The 16,036-nt window shown below is 49.2% G+C and overlaps 2 protein-coding genes across 2 annotated transcripts; both read left to right on the forward strand.

Annotated features, from left to right (window-relative positions):
* Window positions 1–1,163: 1,163 nt before the first annotated feature.
* On the forward strand, window positions 1,164–2,263 carry HOXD12 (homeobox D12; the record flags this gene model as incomplete). Its single annotated transcript, XM_082483327.1, has 2 exons — window positions 1,164–1,725; window positions 1,996–2,263. The coding sequence occupies 2 exons, from the start codon at window positions 1,164–1,166 to the stop codon at window positions 2,232–2,234; spliced, it is 801 nt and encodes a 266-aa protein (XP_082339453.1). The 3' UTR covers window positions 2,235–2,263.
* Window positions 2,264–8,701: 6,438 nt separating this feature from the next.
* HOXD11 (homeobox D11) lies at window positions 8,702–10,599 on the forward strand (the record flags this gene model as incomplete). The annotated part of the gene is made up of 2 exons (XM_082483292.1): window positions 8,702–9,308; window positions 9,893–10,599. 2 exons carry the CDS (start codon window positions 8,702–8,704, stop codon window positions 10,126–10,128), a joined length of 843 nt encoding a protein of 280 aa, XP_082339418.1. The 3' UTR covers window positions 10,129–10,599.
* Between the last annotated feature and the right edge of the window lie 5,437 nt (window positions 10,600–16,036).

Genomic DNA, 16,036 nt, shown 5'->3' on the forward strand with positions numbered 1-16,036 from the left:
TGTATAAGTCCCCAAAACAAAACTGTAAGGGATAACTTTCTTCTCAGGGGAGAAAAATTCCTCATCCGTAACTTGGGAGATAGCGGCGGGGTACCCAGCCGAGGCTCACTTCCCTCTGCCCACTGCTGCACTCACATCCTCTCTGCTGCAGAGCAGACCCGGGCATTTTTCTTTCTTGCCGTTGTTCATGTTTATTTATTTATTTATTTTCTATCTCGGCGGCTTGATCAACTAATTCTTTGCTGTTGCTGCTGTTATTCTCCGTTTAAAAATTTGTCTTCGCTTCGGAGGGAGGATGGAAGGTAAAAGGGGTAAAAAAGGCAGACGTGCGGACCTTAGAGAGTACTAGTCATTAGAATACCAGAATGACGATCCCGGTAATACCCGATCAATTAAGATTTTAATTGCAAGCATATGCAGAGGCATATCGTGTTGATCGCAATTAAAACAAACGCGTATGTAAAACGTGCAAAATCCGTGTTCTCGGCACGCACATGCACAAATTGTACTCGTCTGTAAGGGGACAGAAATATATACGTGTGCCCTAAACAGTCACATCTCCTTTCCCTTAGCGGGAAGAAGGAGTCATGGTGGGTTATTCCCAGCCCGCGGTGCACACTCTTATCGTGGGTATGGTTTTCGCCCCGGCAGCTGCCCGGCGCAGGACGGCCGGCTCTGGGGGTGCTGCCGGCTCTGGGGGTGCTGCCGGTTCTGGGGGTGCTGCCAGCCGGGGGGCAGCGCCGGGCCGGGGGCTGCGCCCGGGGCTGCCCCGTCCCCCTCGGCAACTTCACAGATGTTTGTTTTCCCCTCTTTTTTTTTTTTTTTTTTTTTTTTTCCGCTGGCGCCGCAGCTTTGCCAGCCAGCCCGGGCCACTTTTATAGAAGCGGAGACCATGTTTTCCCCTCCCCCTTGCGAGGTCGGTATTTTCATATTTCAAGTGTTATCATAAGACTTTTTAAAGGGGGGGGGGGGAAGGGAAAAGGGAAAAAAAAAAAAAAGAAAAAAAAAGGGGGACTCTGTGGCTCGGTGGCTGGAGGCGGTGCTGAAATTACCGGCTTTGAAGAACCTGTCTGCAAAGTTTCGTCCAATCGTTTCAGGCTTTCCGCTTATTCCCTGTTGTAACTAAATACTGCTGTAAGAACAGCTGAAGTCCTTTGTTGGAAATGTGTGATCGCAGTCTCTACAGATCTGGCTACGTTGGTTCTCTCTTGAATTTGCAATCTCCAGATTCCTTTTATTTTCCTAATTTGCGGGCTAATGGCAGTCAATTGGCGGCTCTGCCCACCATTTCCTACCCCCGGAGCTCGATCCCCTGGACTTGCTCAAGTTCGTGCGCAGCCCAGCCGCAGAGCCACGCGTTCAGCGGCGCGGCGCAGCCTTACCTCCCCGGCTCCGTTCCAATCAACATCAGCTCCAACGGCAACAAAGAGTGCCTGGAAGACAACAATAAATATTACGCCCACGATGCGAGCTCCAAACAAGAGGAGAGATGCAGGCAGAGGCAATCTTTTGCAAATGACCCAACTGTTACTCACGCAGCCAACATAAAGCCCGTAAAGTATGACCACTCGAGCCTGCAGAGAAGTTTGCATGGCTCGGCTGCTCTTTTTGAAGTGAATTCCTGCACTTCCAGCTTAAAGGAGGACATCAAGAATTCCGTCAACTTGAACCTGACAGTTCAGCCCGCAGCAGTCCAGTCATGCCTCAGACCTTCAGTGCAGGATGGTATGCCTTAAATATCTCGCTTTAGTTAGAGGCGACCTAGCGATACTTGCTTTCTAAGAGATGCCTGTAATTGCTTTGTACCCCCCCTGTAACCCCTTCGGAGAGATAATCGCTTAATCCGACTCGGAGATAGATAGAAATTGTGCTGTCAGATGTGCTTTGCCCGATTTGCCGACCTAGCTTAGCCCTGTTATCTTGCGGGGTTTTTTTTTGCATATTCTTTTTAATACCCAGACCTGATCCACTAAATTATCGACGTGTTTGTTGTAGGTTTGCCTTGGTGCCCCACCCAGGGGAGATCAAGAAAGAAACGGAAACCTTACACAAAACAACAAATTGCTGAATTGGAAAACGAGTTTCTCCTCAATGAGTTTATTAACCGACAGAAGAGGAAAGAACTATCAAACAGACTGAATTTAAGCGATCAGCAAGTTAAAATTTGGTTTCAGAACCGGCGGATGAAAAAGAAAAGAGTAGTAATGCGAGAGCAGGCGCTTTCTATGTACTAGAGCAGAGTCCGCCCGTTCCTGCATGAACTTGTGCCCGGAGTGTTCACCCCTAGAGTAGAGCGTATTCGCGAGTGCAACGCGGGGAACGTGTGTGTTTACCATTTAAACCAAGTTCTCGAAACGCGTAGGATCCCTGCGTAAATTGGCAAGCGCCGAGTCCTTAGCCAAAAATGAAGAAGACAAGCCGGACCAGCACGGAAACCTGTATTATCAGCTTTTTACCTTTCTTTCTCCTTTTATATAGATTTTCTCCTGCTTCTTACCCTCTCTTTCCCCGGAGAACGAGCGGTGCTAAACTAAAATCGATTTCTTTTATGTATGTAAACACCATTTTGCAGCAAAATAAAGGAATAACGCCTAGTAAAGACGTCAGCGCTGTGAGTCCCGGCTGCTCCCTTCATCTGCTGCCCTGCACGCCGGGGCGAGCCTGCGGCGCCGGCTTGTTTTGTGGTTTGGGGTAACCTGCTCGAGCAGGCATGGGGGAAAGTGGTTAACAAATAAACCTTTTTCTTTCTTCTTTATCTTTCTTTTTTTTTTCCCCACCTCCCCCCCCCCCCCCCACACACACACCGCTCGGAGCTGCGGATCCGGCCGCAGCCTGGCGGAGAGGGCACGTGACACCCGCGCAAGGCCCCCGCGTAACCTGCGCGCCGGTTCCGCGGCCGTGGCGGCCGTGGCAGTGGCCGCTTCTCTTGCGGCCGCCCGCCCCGACGGCAGAGGCGCGGGCGGAGAGGAGCCCTGCGTGCCCGACGGGGGGAAGGGGGGCCGCCGCCCCAGAGGCGCGGGCTTAGGCTGGGCTGCTCTCAGGGCGTCTGGGAGAGGTTCCCCCCTCGGGAAGACGCGCCCCTTCATCCCCTACCCCTTCCCCCGCCGTCGGCCAGCCGGGCCCCGGGGGAGCGCCGGGTCCCGCGCCCCGCAGAGACGGTGCGGGAGGCGCCGCCGCCGCCGGTGCCGCCCCAGGTGGCCGTGCCGGGCCCTGCCCTTCCAGCGCCGCTGACTTTGGCCTTGTCCAAGCGCAGCCCCAAACAAACAGGCGGAGGGGAACGGGCGGTGCCGAGGCCGCGGCGGGCTGGGGCCGGGGCCGGGGCAGGGGCCCGGGCTGGGGCAGTGCTGGGGCAGGGCTGGGGGGACTCGGCCCCCCTCTCTCACCCCGAGGTGCTGCAGGCACAGGAGAACGGAGAGCCCGGAGGCTTCGGTGGGTTTGATTGTTTTGTGAGACCCTCCCTATGGCCGTTTCAGCCGAGGTTTTTATGAGGGAAAGGGGGGGAACGCTTTCGGTTTGTTTTTGTTTTTTTTTTTTTTTCCCAGATACAAACCTCGGAGGATAACCCAACCAGAGGGGCTGGGAGCCTTGCCCGAGCCGTTTGATTATTGTTTTAGGAGGAGAATTAAATCGATTTTCCCCACATCTTGCTGACAGGCTGTCTCTGCCGGGAACCTCCGGCCGGCCTGTGCAGCACCAGAGCACTGGGGCTGGCGCTGGCCGGAGCCGCAGAGCCAGGGGAAATGTTAGATATTGCCTTGGTCTGATACTTCAGAACATTTCCAAAAAAAAAAAAAAAAAAAACAAAAAACTCACGGATTTTTAGGTCCGGATTAAAACGCCTTTTGGCTGCAATTGCCACCTAAATCTGTTTCTAATGAAGAGGCGTTTCCACACGCAAAACCTTGGGTTGCCTCTCCCAACAATAATAATAATTACGCTTGGCGGAGCCTGCGTTATTTTTTGGTATATAAAGTAGGCTCAGATATGGTTGTGCGGGGGGGATGCAACAAGGCTAAACAACCACAAGGAACGGCACAAAGCAGCTACCTATTTACACGGGGCTATCGCCTTCCTGAGAGCAAGAAACTCATTATTTCATAAAGAGGCATATTTGGACTTTGCTCCTACCCACTCCTTTGCTTGCAAGTACTGCTCGCAAGGGCAGGGTGGTCCAGATGGTTTTGGAGGTAAATGCCGGATTTCTAGGAGGGCAGAAATGCAGTCATCTTCCCGAAAGCTTTCCAGAAAGCCCCAAAGGTAACGCCCGGGTGGTGTTTCGGGGGTTGGGGAGGGGTGGAGAAAACGAAAAACCAGCCCAACTTGGAGGCGCATTTCTCGCCGTCCAGAATGGCCACTCTGACCGCATTGCCCAATGCAGACAAAAACCTACCTCGCTCATGGCGGGGTGACTGGCAGTGGAAAAGCAGGGGCGAAGTAGCGCCGGGTGAGAGCTCCCCGAGGGAGGGAGATGCACACCTAACCACCTACAGCCAGAGGCACCACCCCTGGGTCCCTCCAAATCTTCGAGGCATTCAGCCCTTCTGCTGGGAGCTGGTGCATTGCGGACAATAAAAGTCGCTTAATTCAGTAGCGTTTCCCTAATTAAAAAAACTAGAAGCAACCCCAACGATGCAAGCCAGGAGAAAAGTAAAAACCAGATAAAGCCCCTTTTCTTATTCTCTCCTGGAATACCATTCAGCCGGCTACAGTCCATGAGAAATGGACGCTTTATGCCGTCCTTCCCTGTCTTAACCCCCCTTCATTACAACCAGTCCCTTTATCACACGGGTGATGTGAAATCCGAAGAGGAACCTCGGGTGAAAAGATGTGAAAGGCAATGGATTATTTATTAAACGTGTCTGATCCAGGACGATGGCTTATTGTAAAGCTTCTAGTCTAAATCGCCCACGAAAGGAGGAAAAACAGAGGAGGTATGATCTAAATTGCGATGCGATGCGAAAGTATGTGTGTTTGGTATGTGTGTGTGTGCCTGTACATAGATAGATGCACCGATTTCAGCAGCGCCCGTTGTGTGTAACCGTGTGTGCTCGGACACAGAGGTACATATTTGCGGGGGCACACTGCGCATAGACACACAGGCGGGAGAAAATGGTGCATGATTTCACGCGTGCCCACACTTCAGGTTTCAGCCCTTCCTCTGAAGCAGTGGGCGACGACAGCCGCTCCGGGCGTGTGGGGAGGCATACACGCATGTGGCAGAGCTGCAGAGACGGGGCGCGCCCTGCCTGCGCGCCCTGCCTGCGCGGCTCTGCCTGCCCACGCCCGCCTGAGCCGCCCCGTGGGCACATGTGCGCACACGCGTGTGCGGCACGCCGGGTGGGCGCGCAGGAGATGCACCCGAGTGAGGTGGACGGACCCCACGCCCCCTGGCTGGATTATTTCGGGTGTCATTCCAGCTGCATTTCGCCCCCTGCCCCGGCTTCGTGGGTGTACGCGGTGCGTGGGGAGGGGGGGAGCAGCGGGCACCCGCTTGCTGCACCCACGCCCGCGTCCCCTCGCAGCATGCAGGCGACTATCCATTCCTTTATTTACTCCAACATAAACATCTTTGCATTCCGACAGCAGCCTAAACGTGATAAAGCCTTTCCGAGGGGGCTCTCCAATTCCTCCTCGTTTGATAAGGCTGCAAACGCAACTCGGCTTGTTGGGAATGGCTCTGGATGCCTTTGTGCTTCCTAAAAGAGCATAAATAATTAAAGTTTGGCAGGGAGGAAAAGCTTTCTTGCAGAACTGTAGTGGCAATAAATGAAATGACTCAGAATCTCTTCTCCAGTCGGTTTTTACGAGAGCTGCCAGACAGTGTCTGTTCACGTTCTCCAGATACTAGGGGCGCCATAACAAAGTTAAGGTCAAGTTAGTGTCTTATCTTGGGTGGCACAAAAATACCGCATCTTCTCCAGCCGGACTGGGTATATTTTTAAACCCGAATGTTATGCAAGTCGCCTTAATTTCCACGGAGGGCTTTTGGAAATGTCACTTGGACCTGTATACTTGGTAATTCCAGGCAACGGTTGCAGATGTTTCAAGACGCCTAACGGTAAAGTATTCGCCTGACCGTGTACATGATGTGCATTTACGTTTCGATGCTATTTAATCTGGGTAAGGAAAAAAGAAAAAAATAAAAATAAAGGAGGGTGGTGGTCGTACGTAATGCTCAGACCCGGGCTGGGAACCGACCCCAGGGTGAAAATGCTCTGGCAGGCGGGGACCCCCAGCTTTGCCTTATTCCAGCGGGGTCTCTGCTGCGATATTGGTTTCACATTTCCCAAATTAGATCGGTTTTTAAGGGACTGTTTTCGTATTAACAAATCGTCGCCATGTCTTTGAACTTGAATTAGTTGAAACCGGTTGGCTCCTGCGCCAAAATTTAATTGATGCTAGGCTTGCTGCATCGAAAGAAAGGTGAAGGATTCTGGCTCAGGCGTAATTAGTTGTTTGAACGGTAAAGAAAATGAAGCTCCATAGGTTCCCAGAGCCATCTCTCCTGATGAGATAGGCGATCAGAAACCTGGGGGCACAATCCAAACGGATCCTTGCCCTGCTCTGCTGCAATCTCAGGGTGGTAAGTGACACAGGAGCCATTTTAACTGCGCAGGCATCATTTTTAGGAGGTTGTTCATGTGTGGCAGCAGAATCGAGAAGGCTCGAAAGTTATCGATAAAGGGAGGGAATGGTGTTTTCGTGCCTTGATTTCGGGTGATACCTTGAGAGAGTCTATCTTCTGGGAGCAATGTGTGGCGTTTGAGGTGGTTTGCGAGCAAGGCACGAAGGCAAAAAATACCATACTGTACAAAGAAAAGAAAAAAAAAGGAAAAAAGGGGGGAGGGGGGAATGATTTTCATCTTATCTGCCTGGTTTTGGTCTTTTGTTTTTAGAAAGGGCAAGCTGCGCTGCGGTGTGGAAGCCCCTTGGGCAGCCCTCGCCTGCTCTGGGGGGCCGGGGGACGCAGGAGGGGCCGTGCCGGTGGCGGCGGGGCGGGGGGCAGGGTGCGGGGCGCAGCCCGGGCTGCGGGGCTCCCGCCCCCGAAGCCGCTCCGCAGCGCGGATCCGGGGGCGAGCAGGAGGCGCCTGGCCGAGCCCTTGGCGGGCATCGCCGCCTCGCAGAACCGGGGATCCCCCGGGTCTTCCCCCCACTTGCCCGCGGAGCTTTGGGGCCGGTTCCCTACCTGCCGGGCTCTCTGCATGCTGTGGGATTTGGAGGCTGCCTTTTTGGAGGTGATCCGGGGCCTGCCGCCTGGCCGGAGCCCCCGGGGGTTGCCTGGGTGGCAGGGGGCGACCCTGCTCGGCGTGGAGAGCTCGCCCAGATTTCGGGTTTATTTGGAGAGCGGCATGTGGCGGGGCTACTCTGGCTATGTTGTACAGTGGCGGAAAAAAAAGGCATTCCCATAGAGAGCTGGCAAACGTTTCTGGAATGAGGAATTGCTCGAGCATAAGGCTGTTGTTGGCGCGTATTATTGATTCTCCTCTCTTTTCAGCCTTGGTGACCCGGTTTGTGCTCGTCTATGTAAAATCATATTTCAAGGAGAAAAAGAAAATGGGCCAAAATGAGCCCTCGAAGGCAGGGCGGCCGCGGGGCTGGCGGGTGTTGTGCGTGTCGCCCGCACCCAACCCTGCTTTTCCCTTCCAATGAAAATGAATATTTTGGTGGGAGTTGGAGGCACGGGAACAGAGGTCACTTTGTGTGCTGCTCTGCTTCCCAAGGAAACCGTGCTTGGTGGACTTCTCTTCCTGCCCTAGCCCTTTGCTTTCCAGAAGAGCCCGAAAGTGTCTCCCTTTCATAAAAACCGGCTACTGAGAGATGTTCTGTTTGCGTATTTCTCAGTTCAGTTTGTCTCTGGCGCCCTGACACAAGCGCGCAGTGTTTGGGCTCATAAGTGAGGGAAAAATGAGGTGATCGGGACTCGGGCTTTGAATTTCGTGACGGGATTTGATGCCAACTGTGGATTTCTGGAGCCGGGCGGGCAGATCCACTGGTACGCTCGGGCGTGTGGACGGGACTCGGCTTTCCTGAGTGAACCATCACCCCGCTCATCCTCCGCCTGAGCGGCGGCCAGCCGGCACCGCTCCCTCTAACGAGGAGCGATCACGTTGCCGAGCCGCGGGTGCCCGGCCGAGAGCCCGCACCCCGCGCTCCGAGGGCTACCTTCCCCCCCCCTCGCCCCCCCCGGGGGGGGCTTTGGCTGTGTTGCCCCTCTCGTCGCCCGCGGAGCCCGGGCTGGGCGGCGAGGCGAGGCGAGGCGAGGCGAGGCGATGCGGGGCGGGCGGGGGGCTGCGCGCCGCGGGGGCTCCGCGCCGGGCTCCGGCGGTGGGCAGGCGCCTGCCCGGGCGGCGCGGCCCCAGGTGATTACCGCACCACCTACGTGTATCTCATCGCCTGGTGGAAAGATGAGGGGGGAAAAAACGGCTATATTTGTACAAACGCTGCCCTCGTCTCTCCGTGCTGGGAGGGCTCTTTGGAGAGATCTTAGGAGCCTTTCCGAGGGGCTGATATAGATATAAGGACATTTCTACATCGCGTCACGTGACATAATTACCACTAGAATCAATCAAGATGAATTGCACGTCAGCACACGGTGGGGATTTTTTCTTAGTTGATCCTGTCCAAACCCTCTTGTGCAATAGATGGATCTTGTTCAATGCATTGAAGCCTCCTGGTTGCTTGCAATCGCAAAAAGGAAGACATGACTGAGTTTGACGATTGCAGTCACGGCACATCCAATATGTATCTGCCAGGGTGCGCTTATTACGTCTCACCCTCAGATTTCTCGACGAAACCCTCGTTTTTGTCGCAGTCGTCGTCCTGTCAAATGACTTTTCCTTATTCTTCTAATTTACCTCATGTCCAACCTGTGCGCGAAGTAGCATTCAGGGAATACGGATTAGAGCGCAGCAAATGGCAGTATAGGGGCAGTTATGCTCCTTATTACTCAGCTGAAGAGGTGATGCACAGAGACTTTCTGCAGCCTGCTAACAGGAGGACGGAAATGTTATTCAAAACGGACCCTGTCTGCGGCCACCACGGACCGTCTCCCGCCGCCTCCAACTTCTACAGCTCGGTGGGGAGGAACGGCATCCTGCCGCAAGGCTTCGACCAGTTTTACGAGACAGCCCCCGGACCTCCGTACCAGCAGCACTCCGAGGGCGAGGGGGACGCGGACAAGGGCGACTTGAAAGCCCAGAACAGCACTTGCAGTAAAACACCTTCCAGCCAAGAGAAGAAAGTGACACCAGCAAACAGCGCCGATTCCCCTTCTGGTGAGGCTGTTGCAGAGAAGAGCAACAGTTCAGGTAGGTATCAGTAGTAAATTGGGGGCAAGAGTACAAGGCCAACACTTTGTCAAGCCGCATTTTATGTGCAATTTTATAAGCATCCAAAGGATTTTATATATCCTATAAGATTTCCTTTACCGTTGTAAAGCGTGTTTACGATAGGAAACCAATTTAGGTGGGCTTAAGGTATTCTTGGAAGAGGATATTAATTGTTATTAAATTGTTGATTTGGCGGGGGGGAGACGCGGAGATTTCACAGGTAGTGCTCAGAGCTGCCTTCGGTTTAGAGCTTAAGATCTTCGTTTGTTTGGGGCGGGGGTGGGGGGGGTGGGGGTGAGAGGAGTTTGAGAAACTTGGAATTTTTCCAGCCCATTTAAATATCTCTCTGTATTGCTCGAAGTGCTCTCTTTTAGGGAGAAGTTGGGAAATATTCGCTTTTTTTGCTATGTCACCCAAAGAGTAAAAGCCCCAGGAATATTTTTTTGAACTGCTAGAGGGCTGCTTTCCAGGCTATGGGATATTGTCAAAGTCTCTGATCTCTTCCTAGCTAAGCGTGTTCGTAGCAGCAGCATAAATCAGTTTTCCTCTCTCTTGAATTTCAGCAATTCCCCAGCGATCAAGGAAAAAGAGGTGTCCCTATACCAAATATCAGATAAGAGAACTGGAACGGGAGTTTTTCTTCAACGTGTACATAAACAAAGAGAAAAGACTGCAGTTGTCCAGAATGCTCAACCTCACTGACCGGCAAGTTAAAATCTGGTTCCAGAATCGAAGGATGAAAGAAAAGAAACTGAACAGAGATCGACTCCAATATTTCACTGGGAATCCATTGTTTTGAAAAGAAAAAAAAAAAAAAAAAAAAAAGAGAGAGAAAGAAAAAGAAAGGAAAAAATTAAAAAGTAAAAAAAAAAAAAAAAAGAGAGAGAGAGAAAGAGAAAAGGAAGAAAGAAGAAAAACAAATCTCGGTCTCTCTGACCTGCCATCTGAATGCAAAAGTAAATTGGTTTACATGACACATCCACCCTGCGGAACTCAAAGTTTCATTTTCATGTGCAACTCCACACACTGAATGGCCACTGGAGATTTCGGGGCTTGGCGGAGCAGATTCCTGATAAGGGAAAACTAGGGTAAATCCAACTGTCCACTCTCAAGTGTTTCTCTCCAAAGGTGCTTTTTATTCCTCTCCCACAGTACCAGCAATGGACCTGCAGTGTGTCTGGTAGTTTTTGCTTACAATTCATTGAGTTCGGGGAGGGGGGCTGTGTTGTTGCTTTTGAGCTAGGATAACACTTTCCTCCCTTTAAGTGAATGCGGTTTATTTAAGAGATGGTAAATGTACGTTCTCTATATATAAAATATATATATATATGTTTCTATTGTCATCCAAAAGCATGGGCCACTGTCTTTTTCATGTGAATAAATGGTTTATAGTAAAGTTAAGGTTATAACTTACGTGCACTGTATGGATTTCCATCTCCGAAGTATCCTAGCGTTTCCCGGGTTAGACCCAAGTTCAGCTAAATAATAACGGGAGGAAGCCTAGTGGGGTTATTTTAAATGCATTTTTAAAAAGATAATAGTTTAGATGTCTGACTCTGCCTTTGTAGGTGTCCGTAACATTCCCTGTTCGCCGTGAGGCAGAGCCAACATGGCTGTCTGCAGACCATCACTTCTGATGGTGCTGCAATTACTATAAACAACGAAAAAGGCGTGTTTCTTGGTTTTTTGTTCTGTTTTTTTTTTCAACTGGTCAGGCTCCCAATAAGCCCAGAATCCTCAACGCCAATGGCTGTTTACTTGTTAGTGAAGGCTAAGGCAGAAAGACAGAGGGCTCAGAGCGAGTCAGACAAGAGGGAGCTATAAACAATTGGCGCTAGTGGGGGAAAAATAATAATAAAAAAAAAAAGGGGGGGCGGGGGGGGAGAGAAACAATTTTGGAGGCAGAGGGGTGGATCTTTTAAATATCATCCCTCGGCAGGGCGAGCGGAGTGCGGCGCTGGGCCGGGAGCGGGGAGCGCAGCCCGGTGCCCCGGTCGCGGCGGGCCCTGCGCGGGGGCCGGCACCGGCGGAGGTCCGCTCCGCGCCTCGCCGCGCTTTATCTTGCGTGACCTGGCTGGGCTGTTTACAAAACCTTGAACTGTCTAGACAACACCATAAAACCCGAGGTTCTAAACAGCTTAATTGGGTTATATTATACACCTTCTGGTGGGTGAAAAAGAGATTTCCGCAATGTGCAATAAAGGCGAGGAGTGAGAAAAGAATTTGCCTTTTTTGAATAGGACGAAGCGGCTCTCGCTACGCTCGCACGCAGGGAAGGCAAAAGTGCCCAAATAAGTCAGGAAAAGCCGAGAATTCAAAAAAATAGAGAAATGGAAGCGGAGGGAGGCATGACTAAAAAAAAATTTTTTTTAAACCCTTTAGCAAGAAAAACATAAGTGTATGCCTTTGAACTTCCAAAATGTCAAGGTCATCACCTTTAACCTTTCTGAATAATTAGGCGCCTTAAGGTTCCTCTGTTATTTTCAACCACCACCCACTCTCTTTCTCTCTCTCTCTCTCTCTCTGTGTCTCCCTCCCTCCCTCTCTCTCTCACACACACGCACAACCACACACACACTTATTACGGCATAGCTGGCCATATTAGCAAATGCATCATAACGCAGAGAAAATCCCAGCTGGGTCGAGGTGAGCTCTCCGCGGCGTGCGGGGAGTGTGCCCCGCTCCGGTCCCCGCCAGCCGGAGCACGGCGGGCTCCCCGCTTCCCTCGCCTATCTTTTCCGCGCCCCCGAGAATTCGCCCCAAATCTCTTTTTTTTTTTTCTTTTTTGTTTTTTTTAGCTCTTAAGAAAAAAAAATCGCTAAAGAAAAATAATAATGCCGGGGCTGTAGGAAATGCTTCGCAATTTGGGGAGAAGGACGGTATTTCTATGCAGCTTTTCTGCGGATGCGCGTTTGCCCACAAAGCCCATTAATTAGAAATGCGCAAAGTCGCGGGGAATTTCCCAAAGCATTTCGCCTGACCTTATAGCAAAATTCTCTTGTGTCTCCCGATCCACAGGGTGAGAACGAGTCGTTTGATTTTTCTGTTCCCCGCAGTGCTTTAACAGTCTATTTCAGCGGATTATTACGCCTTTAAAATGCTAAGACACCGCAAAAGAGGGCCGCGGAAACCGAAACACCCTAGCATTAATCTTGCATAAATGCTCAATGATAGCCGTTTTAAGTTTCTAGTTAAAAAGAAAGGAAGAAACCCATGACGGAAAGCAAATTGAGCCGAGGAGAAAGAGCCTGGGAGGGGAAGAAATTCCCCGGTGCTCGGCGGCCATCGGCCACAGGAGGGCGCGCCCATGCGCTGCAATGCCCACAAGCACTCCTGGTGCTCAACTCTCTGCTCCCCCTAATAATAATTCCACTGCTAATAAAATATCTAATATATAAGTAACGATAAGATTTCAGGGCCTTCCAAATGAGAAAATAAAGCATCAAAAAGATTTATTCAACAAATAACCCGTAACCGTGACGTGCTGGAGAAATATGCCACTTTAAAGGATTTTTTTTTTTGAGTCGTAATCTTTTATAATGCATCCGAGCTTTAAAAAAATCCCATAATTTTAAGAAAGAAAAAAAAAAAAACAGTGATATTCAGAATTCGTTCCCTAGAACGAAAATCTATTTAGTTCTTTAAGGATAGCCTTAACGCGGATGGAACAAAAGTAGTATAAAAACCATGCGTTTCCACAGTTTATCTTCCATTCTTATTCGAGGCTTTTCTTGAATAAACCTCTAGGTACAGAAATAATAATTTTAAAAACATATTTTATTTAAAGGCGAGATTAACGTTAGATCCTGAGAGTGCTTATTTTTTTAAAGAGAGACAGAGAGACTAAAGAGAAGATATTTTTAATATCCGAACATCACCTTGCCAAGGCATTGCTGAATGAAATCCCTCTCCTTAAATGTACTATGGAGATCTATTAAAATGAAACTAGAGATTAGACAATTAAAGCGAAGCTTATGAATGTCCTGGACGCTCTCCAGTGACCGAGCATGTTCCGTTTTTCTGGTTTTCTGTTTTATTCTCCCCCCCCTCCCCCCCCCCCGGCCCCTTCAGTGCGCACTCTTGGTCAGAATCTGAAGAAAGAAAGGGCTTCGCTGCTTTCTGCTTATTTGCAGAATTCATCGAAATCTGTTTCACGTTGGCTCAGCCATATTCCGCATTTTTTAAAGCCGCGTCTCTCGTGGAAGCATTTGTTGGCACTTTGTCTGCTGGGTTGGGTTTTTTTCTTTTTTTTTTTTTTTTTTTTAGAAGTTCATTGTTAACAGTTTCCTAGAAATAGCCTTTCCGTCGGTAATAAAATGGCATTGTACAATCAGAAATCCTCGGGATCCCTGACGCCAAAGGTAGCCCTTGCAGGCTCAGCCGGAGCCCGAAGGAAAAAAAAAACGTCTCTCGGTGGAGATACCCTTTTCGAGAGGAAAACGTTTAGCGAAGTTTTTGTGTTTGTTTGTTTTTCTTGGCGTGAGTTGTCCTTGAGAGAGCCCACACCAACCCCAACCCCATTAGGCTTCATACGAGGTGCTTTAACCCCTCGCAATTACAGTGAGGCCGATCTCAGCGAACGTGAACGAGTGATGGGAGCCAGGATGTCTTGTTAATTAAAAAAAAAAAAAAAAAAACAACAAACCAACCAAACTTATATATATACCGGCATATGGAAACACCGCTTTCTTCTTTTTTGAATCATCGTGTAAATGTGATGATTGTGTGCGAATCTATAGTATCTTCTATTACTTTGGGTTTTTTTACCCCTTTCTCTATTTTATTCCTTTAGACAGAAAAGGCTGTGAGCTATTTCCAAATGTCTTTGGGCTTGTCCTTTAAGGAGAACGAAAAGGGCGTTTGCTTATTTCCTGATTAAACTACAAATGCGACAGGAATGCGCCGAAAGAGAACTGTGCAGCCCAAATAGCGAGGCTGAGGGCAGAATCGGCGACTAAGTTACACGCTAAAAATTCATCATACCAGATATACACTTCTGTATCCAGAGAAATATAGAAATACAATAGAGGAAAGGCTGAGGCTTCGGGCGAAGCTGGGAGTACAGTCCGTGCTACTGTGCGATCCTCACGCTCAGAAATAACACCTTTGAAGAAATGGCCAGCGTGCTATTTTGTTTATTTTATAAGCTTTCATATTTAGGAAAGGGCATAATGTCATCAGTATGTTGTTGTTGTTCCCGCCCGCCCGCCTTCGGTCAAAAAAATCCAGGGAATTTGAGCCCTCAGCCCAGACGCCGACTCTTTCTATGAAAATATGGCACATAGAAATCTGGGCAACGTGACAGTTGCATTATTAAAAGAAGAAAGGACACAATATCGTAGCCAATTTTTTTTTTCCTTAAATAAAAAGTATTCAATCTCCACGTAATATAACAGCGTGGCATAAAATATACAATCCGCGCGTTTAAAGACACCCTAAACAAAATGCTGAAATCGAGTAAATGAAAAGAATTTTACCAAAAGCTTCCCGGGTTCCCGCCTGTTTTACGAATAAGATATTTCTTGCAATACCTTTGTTACTGAAGGCATCTGCAAAATATCTAGCCTCTCTCGTACCTCTCTCCCATCCCCCTCCCATAATGAGACACAAACACAGCAAATTGCAACTATGAGAATCCTCAGCACAGCCGAGACCAAAAATAATCATATCACCAGTAATAAGGTTTAGGAAGATAAGGCAGTGAAAATTAAGCCCTGCTGCCACGTCTGGTAACCTCAAGTTTTTATCCCTGACATTTGCTAGAGGAGAAAACTGTAATGTCCACCTATGCTTTATTACAAACAGTAATTTACATCTGCATGGACCCATTGGTCGAGTTTTTTTTTTTTTTCCTCCCTCGTTCGGAAAAATATGGGGCTCTGAGAGCAAAACCTTTATATTAATGTAGATTGTATATCTCATTTATTGCACAATATTGATTTATTTATTAATGTTAATTACTTGATTCCATTTTAATATGATTTAAAACAAGAGTGACGTTAAATGCCCAGAGCCTAAGTCCCCAGTTCCCCGGTGGCTCTGGCATGTTTATTCAAGTTCTATTTACATCAAACTTAAACTTTCCTACTGTTCATTTTCAATAAAAAAAAAATGCTGCCCGTTTTTAAAAAACCCTCATGATTTATCGTGAGCGAAGGGTCTCGCGGAGCTGTTTGCCAGTGCTGAATACGATATTTAAATCATTATCATCACAGCCATCATCTGAGTTTCCGTGTCGTGACATGTAAGAAATTCATATTTCCAATTAAAAAAAATCAAAGAGCCCTCATGTCTAATCAGGAGCCGAGGGGTGAGCTTCCCTAGCACCAGCGAGGCTGGCGAGGAAAGCAGCTCAGCATTTGCTTATTGTTTTAACTTTACTGTTGGGCGAAAGCCGCTGCAAACCTCTGGGCTGAGACTTCAGCCGGGATATTTCTGGGACCCCCTTTTCTTAAAGTGTAAATAAAGATTATGAAAGAGCCATTTGATGGGCATAAAATTCCTGATTAGATTTAACAGTCAAGCCTTAAACTGCGTCAAGGAAAATAGTATTTTGTTGCTTTAAACTCTGTGGGTTGTCCGGGCTGTTGTTGAAGAAGAGGAAATTGCTAGAAAGCGAAGGGGGGGAACGCCGGGGCTCGGAGGGAGCGTCGTGGGCTCCGCCGCGGCTTCTCTCCCGGCGCAGGCAAATCTTAGCAATGGCTCTG

The sequence above is a fragment of the Vanellus vanellus genome, assembly GCF_965231255.1.
Source record: "Vanellus vanellus genome assembly, chromosome: 5".
Classification (NCBI taxonomy): Eukaryota; Metazoa; Chordata; class Aves; order Charadriiformes; family Charadriidae; genus Vanellus; species Vanellus vanellus.